The sequence below is a fragment of the Nannospalax galili genome, unplaced genomic scaffold (genome assembly GCF_000622305.1).
Source record: "Nannospalax galili isolate Female #2095 unplaced genomic scaffold, S.galili_v1.0 scaffold544, whole genome shotgun sequence".
NCBI lineage: Eukaryota > Metazoa > Chordata > Mammalia > Rodentia > Spalacidae > Nannospalax > Nannospalax galili.
The window spans coordinates 37,608-47,194 of NW_008350320.1; the positions used below are offsets into that span (position 1 = coordinate 37,608).

Genomic DNA, 9,587 nt, shown 5'->3' on the forward strand with positions numbered 1-9,587 from the left:
ATATATATTATGTATATATCCAGTTGCCAATACCCCAAGTAAAATACATTTCCAATAAACATGAAGGGTAACATAAATCCATATTTATTTACATAAACAGTAGAGACATCTACATAAAGACAGCTACCTACATTTTTTCATTTACATAAATATCTACATATTTTTATATATGCATATGTATAAAATTTTAAACAAATGTATTTTTGATAAGCCTAATAATACAATTGAAAGTCCAGTGATGAGAATATCAACCATAATATGTAATTCATCTTTGAAATTTAAACCGTCATAAAGAAATAGTCAGAAAAAACATACATGTCTGTAAAACAATGTATATTCTATCAATATAGTAGATATATGGTGTAAAAACATAGACCAATAGGAAAACACTATGTGCAGTACTGAAATTTTAGTATTTATGATAGATTGCTTCCTTCATTTTCCTGAGTCTTCTTGTCTGTGTATCCTATACAAAAATACAGGATTACAATTTGAGCCCACTCAGATAGTCCAAAACAAACTGTTCCTCTGAAAATACACCTGTTGTAATAATTAGCATCCAGCCTTTTGTCATATATTTCTCATCAATTGGATAAGGACTTATACATATATTTCTGAGACAACAATCAACTCATGTCATCTCTTAGGCTCAAAAGAAATTCAATTTTTTTTGTCTTACAGAAGTATTCTCAAGTTTCTGTCTCTGGGAATCTTGTCTGAGCCTGTCACCTGTACTTCTGCAGCCAACAAGAGACCCTAAGGAGAACCAGCCCTAGGAAACTCTATGTCAGACAGAATCTGGCTAAAGCCTTGCTCCTTGTTCCAATGCACTGCCAATCTGCAGTGATGATAATGAAAGTTAACTACATAAGATAACCACGTGTGCCTGCGCGGGCATGCACACACACACGAACACACACACACACACACACAAAACACACGTGACAAAACCAATTTGTTGTAGAGGGATTACATGTCTACACAAACATGATTGGTAAAGAAAATGTCAGGCTTTGTGGAGCCCTGTGAATCCTGGCACTGTGACTTAACTTTACAAAAGAGATCAATATCCATTGAGTGCTGGGAGGCAGAGGCAGTCAGTTCAATGGTAACCTGGTCAATTTTGCTAGTTCCATGTCAGATGGGGCTACAGGGAGACCCTGTCTCAAAGATAATACAAAATATGCATATCAAAATGTTTCACATTATAGATGACAAGCCACCTTACCAGCAAGTTTCCACAAGGCATCTTTCATATGCCTGTTCCGAAGGCTATAGATAAGTGGGTTCAGCATCTGAGTGACTAGAGAATACATCACTGAAGCCACTGCTGTCTTCCTGGGAGAATCAGTCACTGAAGAACTGATGTATACCCCTAAACCTGTCCCATAGAACAAGGAAACAACTGACAGGTGAGACCCACAGGTGGAAAAGACTTTATACCTTCCTTGCACTGATGGTATTTTCAAAACAGAGGACACAATTTCAATATAAGACAGAATAATTCCAAAGAAAGGAATACCACCAAATATGAAAGCTGCAATATATATTAGTATGTTATTGATGTGGGTATCAGAACATGCAAGCTTGATAACCTGAGCAAGTTCACAGAAGAAGTGAGGGATTTTCACATTTGTGCAGAAGGACAGCTGTAGCACCATCAGACTCAGTAGTAGTGCATTAAGGATGCTAATCAGCAGGGAGAATAGAATGAGCAAAACACATAAGTGGGAATTCATGATGACTCTATACCTCAGGGGGTGACAAATGGCCACATAGCGGTCATAGGCCATTGCTGCAAGGAGACAATTTTCTACACCAGCAAAAAGCAGGACAAAGCAAGCCTGAGTGAGGCAACCTGTGTACGTTATCCTTTGATCCCGTGTTTGGATGTTCACCAGCATCTTTGGGATAGTGGTTGAGCTTATACAGATGTCAGCCAAGGACAGGTTGGAGAGAAAGAAGTACATGGGTGTGTGAAGATGAGTATCTGACTTGATGGCCAGGATGATAAGAAAGTTGCCAAGAACTGTGACCAAATACATGAACAGGAACTGTCCAAAGAGGAGGGGCTGCAGTTCTGGGTCATCTGAAAGACCCAAGAGCAGGAATTCTATTGCACCTGTTTGGTTTGTGGACTCCATGTTGTTTAGGAGGCTGATGGGAGAAATACAGATAATCAGACAGGTAAGGGCATACCACATTTTTGAAAAAAAAATCACATCTACTTTGTGAAGTAAATGTTATTTTACTCTCTCTCTCCTTATCTCCTTCCCTCCCTTCCTATTTCTCTCCATCCCTTTCCAACTTTTGTTCCTATCACCAATTTTGCCTCTTTATAAATTTTGTATTTTATTGAATTTATTGCGATTTTGATACAATATATTTAATAGTATTTAGATCTCCTCCCCTATTTGTTTCTTCCACTGCTCCCCCAATTTAATGTACACACACACAAACATATCCATATATATAATATACGTGTATATATATGTTTTATATAATACCATCTACAGAATCTGATTTGTGTCCCTAATGTTTTGCTTCTTTTTCTGGACCATGTTATCTTCTTATGAACATTTTATATGAGAACTCATGCACTAAAATTCTTACTCAGAATCTTGTTCTAGAAAAGCTATAAAAGCAAACAACTCAATAAAGATGATTATTACTGTTCCTCGTATCCATGTAATAAACTAACCAGCAATAAAATAAATCTAGCTTAGAGTTAAATACAAGAATTTCCAAACCACTGAGAGAAAAATAATTTGTTACAGAAAGTCTAGAGCATAACAAAATTTAATCATTAAAGTACCATATGAAATGCTAATGTATTTTAAAATGTGACATATTGAAAAATCATAATGGAAAAAAAGATTTGGACATCTACTATTAAATATAAAATTAAAACATATAACCACATTTGCATCATAAATATTGATAAATAAGCATTGGGCATTGTATCTTCAATCATATAAAAATTATGCATTTCCCCTTCCCAAAGGAAGGCTCTGTGCTAAATGTCTCCTGAGATTTCAATATATTTAATGTTTATGTTTAAACCATACTCTTGCTTTGAATTTAAAGCATTATTTACTATAAATGTCATATTATAATGATTTAATGTTTTATCACTTCTTATTCTTAATACATTTTCCATGGTTTCTTCCTTATAACTGCAATGCCTTGCTCCATCACAATTTATTTAATCTTTGTGCAATAAATGAATATTCACAAATGTAAAACATCATTCATAAAATGTGTAATATATAATACAGCTTAAATAACAGGGTCATGACAATTATATAAAAGACTCTGTACTGCAATATAAATAACAGGACTAGAGAAATGACTCAGCAGGTAAAGACTTTTGATACCAGGCTTAATGACCTTAATTTGATCCCCAGGACCAATGTAGTAGAAGAAGAGAACTGACCATCACAAGTTGTACTTTGACTCCATCTACACCATGATTCAATTTTTGCACACACATACAGATAGGGAGGGAAAGAGAGAGAGAGAGAGAGAGAGAGAGAGAGAGAGAGAGAGAGAACATAAGACACAAGTCATGTCATTTTAACACAGGATTAGATAGCAAAATATTAACATTCCTTACACTAAAAATGTTATCTATGTATTTATTTTATTGCACTATGCTATGTTGTACATTTTAAATAGTTCATAGATTAATGCAGAAGAAATTAGCCAAGAGAATCTTGCTATCACCATTGATTTCCTCCAATATGTCACACAATAGAGACAAAAGGAAATGGGATCAGCTAAATATCTCCTCCCAAATAGGATATTATATAACAAGGAGGGCATGAGACTAAGATGACTATGAACTGATGAACAGTATATCTTTGTCAAATAAATTATAGAAAATGACAAGAGTTATAAAATATTCTAAAACATGAAAGGAGATTTCTCTTCAGAACAGAAAATAGTCATTGTCTTTATGGCCAGTGTAAGCTATTAGAAGGGTGAAATCTGCTCAGACCAAGATGCTTAATAGAAGCCAATGTGTAAAGATGTTCAGCAAAGAAACAGACACCTCACAAGTAACTTAACTCATCCTCTTGATGTCCTGTTGTCAAGGCTGCCCAAAGTGGTTTAATGTAAAACATCTGTGGCTAGTGTCACAATATAAACAGGAACCTTCAGATTACATGAGAAATCACACTGAGATTCATCATTTAGCTCTTCCGGGTATAGGAAGGAAAAAAATGGAAGCTGTGCTTTCAGTGAACACAGAAATTCAGGAAAACACTTGCCTCCTATGTCAAAATGATGGTTCTTGAGGCCAGCCTTGGGTGTCATACGTACTTATCTGGGCAAGGCTTGTTAGGTGATGATTATTAATTGTCTATCTTCAGTGTTAGTGGCCCATGGGTCTTTGATTTCAAAAAGTACTAATTAATTAATGTTCTCTTTGCTCTCATGTGATTACATGGCAGAATATATCCTTAAGGAGCGAGCCTTAGTCATGGAACAACTTTTCTTTGGCTCACACAGATAAGTCAAATGCAAGCCACATTCTTAAATCCACTGAAACTTTTGGTCACAACAAATAAATGTGTCCTGAATGCTTCAACACATCTTATTTTGCTAAATATCAGTCTTTTCTCAGTACTATCCTAAGAGTGATGTGTCAAATTTTGACAGCATATATGATTTTTAAATTTAATTTTTAAAAGTTTCCAGGCTGAAGGGATGGCTTAGTGATTAAGAATCCTTGCTATTCTTGCAAAGGACTTGAACTTAGCTCTCAAAACTGAAGTCAGGGTGCTCACAACCACCTATATCTCCAGCTCCAGGGGATCCAACATCCTCTTCAGGTGTCTACATTTGCTGATATAGAGATACACATATACTCATAAATAAAATGTAAAGATTTTAATATATGTTTAGATATGTCTTATTTTTTATTTTTATTGAGCTTTTGTACATTTCATACAACAGTTTTAGTCAAATTCAGACCCCATCCCCCCTTCATGCCCCCCACCCCCAACCCCCACCAGACCTTAATGCATTCTGCTATACATGTTAAGTTGTATCCAGCCAAGCATTTTTACCCAAATGTCCTTCAGCAAAAAGTCATCCACTGGAGTCTAATCTGCCTATCTAGAGATGGTTGGTCTGGCCTACTCTCCCTCACCTAGTAGTGATCCTCTCCAATAATTCCCTACCTGCCACACACTTCCCTCACTCCTTTCTGGGTCCTCGTCTGATTGAGCTGGCATGGGTCCTGTGCTCAGTGCCACCACTGCCATAAGTTCATATGTGCATCTGCATCTCTATGCTCATGGACCAACCCTGGCTCTTAAAATCTTCCCACCCCATCTTCCACAATGGTCCCTGAGCCAAGGGTAGAGAGTTCCATCAAGGGATACACACACTGCAGTCTCATATCTTTAAATGTTGAGCAGTTGCAGCGTACTGTGTACATTGCACTCTGTTGTATAGGGAGACTTCACTGGTGAGAGTTGAGGGATGCATGAGTTTTCATCATTTTTTTTGAAAATCCTAATGAGTTTATTGGACTTGCTAACAGAGCATAGGGTGGGGGTTTACTTACAGAAGAGTGGGTGCACTCCCCATTTATGACTGTACTAGAAAGACCACACTCAAATATAGATCCTGTGACTTCACAATGGTGCCTTCCTGAGAGGTCCCTCATGGAGTTCTCAGCTTATATATCCTTAGCCCCTCTATCTCATGCAGGTTGACCAATTCGATAAGAGGGGTAACTGACTCCTACCTCGACTCCTTGACGAGTCTGGGAAGAAGGTGTGACTATAGCTTGCCAGCATAGGTGGTAGGAGGACACCTCCAGGTAACACGCCACCTTTTCTTCCAGCTCTTACAGTGTTTCCACCAACCTCTTCCACAAAAATCCCTGAGCAGAACTTGGAGGGAGTGACAGGTGTGGGATGATCTTCCTCCCATTGTAGCAAGGTACTGAATTTTTGGGTCTCTGCATCATCTGTTTTTCACAGGCTGTTGGCCCATTTCAGTGGGATTCTATCTACTATGAAAACAGAACCAGCAAGAAACAAGAACATCTAAACAGTGACTGCTATAAAAACAGCCTCTGGACAGAAACACAAATGCTTGGATGGTACTTTAGCAGGTGTATCACATCCATCTAGCAAGACAATTGCAGTGGCTTCCCCACTGGAGCCTATAATCTCCCCTGCCACAGGAGATTGACCTGGTCTACAGTACCAGATACGTGTTCCACTCCCAGGAGTGGGCATTGTCAGGCCTACATAGTGAGACCCTATTTTTAAAAACCCACTTTACTGAAAGTATTAATCATTTCTTGTAATTTTCTGGTGGAATTTTGTGAATCTCTTATATAAAATCATATTGTCTGCAAATAGTGACAATTTGACCTCTTCTTTTCCAATTAGGGGTCATGGAAAGAATCTGAGGCTTTGTGCCCTAAGAGACAAGAAGGGGCCATTGGTGAAGGCATAGCCTCAGTTTCAGTGGCGATCCCAGCTTTTTTTGAGATCAGGAGCATGGGACGACCACCAAAGACAGAAGTAGGTAAGGAATGGAGCTGGCCTAGGTCTGCGAAATGATCTGTGTGTGCTGTGGATGGCAGAGTCAGAAAAGTGGAGCTGCTAGAACCCTTTGGAGCCCAGAAGATCATGAGTGAATCCCAAATGTCCAGCCTTGAGTTGCTTTGCTGGACTTTGGTTTTGCGTAGGTGTGCCCAATTCTTCCCTTTGAAATAAGACAGTACTTCTTTTGGATTTTACAGAAGCCCACCCACAGTTAAGAGACTTGTAAAAGAGACTATGGACTTTTAATTTCTTGGATGTTTTAAGGGCTGTGGGGCTTTTAAGGTTGTAGTGTGTTATGTTGTAATATTAACATCATATCTTGGGGACAAGAATTGGAAAGGTTGTGGTTTAATAGTGTGTGTTTGTGTGTCAGGGTGACAAGGGGTCAATTGTGCTGGACAGCTTTAGTGTCACGTGGGTTGAGGGAGCCTCAATTGGGGAATTGCCTCCATTGTACTGGCCTGTGGCCATGTCTGTAGGGCAACTTCTTGATTGTTGAGTTATATGGGAGGGCCTAGCCCTCTGTGGGAGGTGGCAGGTAGGCCACTGTTGCATAAGAAAGCAAGCTGAGCAGGGGCCAGGGGAGCAAACCAGCAAGCAGCATTCCTCCATGGCCTGTGCTCCAGTTCCTGCCTCCAGGTTCCTGCCTTGTGTTCTACTTTGATGACCTGTGACCCAGGAAATGTAAGATAAAATAAACCCTTTCATCCTGTAGTTGGTATTGGTCAGAGTATTTTGTCACAGCAATGGAGAAACAAACTAGAACTGAAGAGGACATAGGTCCTAGAGAAAACCTTATCTCTGTCATATCTCTAGACAAATAATATTTCTTACAGTGTGCTAAATATGGATCCTTATATTTGCAGACAAGTGTACCATACACCACTAATCAAAGAAGCTTCTCTTTGCAACATATGGGGAATATTACAGAGTTCCACTGTTGTCCACACATAGAGAATATATATCTGAGAGAGTCCCAGCCCTAATTCACACATCTACAGTGGAGCCTCTACTCCTAAGGCTCATGATACATAGTAGAACAGGGCCTAGAGAGAATACTAATACATTCTTCAACTCTCACCAGAGAAGCTACCCTATGGAACAGAGTGCAATTCACACAGAAGGCCACAACTCCCTAGGTTTCAGAAAATAAGAGACCATGGAATGCATGTCCCTGAATAGGACTCATATTAAACCTCATATACCCATGGCTCAGGGACCATTATAGGAGAGGGGTTGGAAATTTTGTAAGAGCATGGTTGGTACGTGAACATCAGGACAAAGAGGCTTTCAGCCCTCTGGAATCTTGCTCATATGAACTTGCAGCAAAGGATAAAGCATGTACATGATCAGTGCTGACTAAATCAGTGAAAACCCAGCATAGAATGAGGGAAATGGAAAGCAAGTCCCAACCCTGGTCTAGACATCATAGGCAGCTGATCACTGCTGGGTGAGGGAGAGTAGATCTTCTTTAAGATCTCTAGAGAGGCTGACAAGACTCCAGATGATGAACTGAGACCCAAGTACATCTGGTTACAAATTCTTAACCAGATATAATTTAGCATTTATGATGCAATGCATGAAATATGGTGGGTGGGTTTCTATGGCACCATGTATAGGGGAGGGAGTCTAAGTTTGATTGAAACTATTATATACAATGCACAAAGTGCAACACAAATATTAAAAAATAAAAAATAATGTTGTGGTATTTTTTTATATTGGAGCCTGGCAGCATTTCATTTTAAGTATCTCTATCTATATAAGTACAATGGATACTGGCTTGAAGCAGACAGCAGAGTACCTTCAGAGATCCTGCCCATTCTACTGAAGGTTTCTTTATAGACCAGTGAGATGGTTTATCAGGTAAAAGAACTTGTTGCCAATGTAATGTACTGAATCCTTAGGACACATATGGTGGATGGAGAGAACTGACTTCTAAAAATGTTCCTTTGATCTCCCCACATTTAGTGTGAAAGACGCATGCAGGATGACACACATAAACACACACGATAATTAATTAATAAAAGATGGTAGATTAGATAGATACATGATAGATGGATGGATAGATGATGATAGGTAGATGATAGATAGATAGATGATAGACAGATAGACAGACAGATGATAGATAGATAGATAGATAGATGATAGACAGATGATAGGTAAAACACTATAAAAGTCTTCTTTATATAATGCTAGCTCTTTATTGTCTTACAGATTCCTAGAAGCATTTGAGCAAAAAAATAAAGAGAAATGGAGGAGGTTAAATGATGTGTGTAAGTGGGAAAGAACACTTGCATGAGATGTATAGTTACTGAATAAAAATCCTAGTACCATGGGTAGGTTATCATCCTATGAATTACTGGGAACTGAGTCCCCAAGTCCCCAAAACAAAATTATTTATACTGCTATGTGTTGCATGTCAGAACTAGATGGTAATGACTTGTGGCTGAAGACAGGGAAATGGCTAAAAAATATTATATTGGTGAAGGAAGGCAATAGAGGGAATCCTCGTCTCATTCTTGATTTTTGATAAACATAAATTTAAGATTTCTTCATTTACTATGATATGGGCCATTTTATTGTACCCAATCTTTATTATTTTGAGGAATGTTCTAACTCATTCTAATTTTCCAGGAATGCTGTTATGAAAACATGCTAAAATTTATCACATATCTTTTCTACATCTATTAGAATGGTCATATAATTTCTTTCCTTGAGTTAAATTTATAGCTTGGGTTACATTTTTTAATTGTGCATGTAGAAAATTCCTTATATCTCTGGTGTAGGGACTCAGGTTTGCTTTGCTTAGTGGGGGACCTGCTGGCTTCAGGGCAGAGGGTCTGATCGGTGACAGAGTCAAACTCTGGGACCTGTGTCTTCCCAACAGGATGATTTATTTTAGAATTTAGATGGTTTTTATACATCCCAAGGAACTAGCAGCCACGTGGGATATGGCAGTCACACACAAAGATTTAGGGTACAAAGAAACAGGACATTTAGTCTGTTAGTTGG

At 38.4% G+C, this 9,587-nt stretch overlaps 1 protein-coding gene across 1 annotated transcript in view; it reads right to left on the bottom strand.

Moving 5' to 3' along the window:
* Positions 1-1,016: 1,016 nt before the first annotated feature.
* LOC103745494 (olfactory receptor 7G2-like) overlaps positions 1,017-9,587 on the bottom strand; it is a 13,604-nt gene continuing 5,033 nt past the window's right edge. Inside the window, exon 2 of the mRNA XM_008847419.1 lies at positions 1,017-2,157. Within this exon, the coding sequence (XP_008845641.1) occupies positions 1,206-2,144 (939 nt within the window). The 5' untranslated portion in view covers positions 2,145-2,157 and the 3' untranslated portion in view covers positions 1,017-1,205. The remainder of the gene's footprint in view (positions 2,158-9,587) is intronic.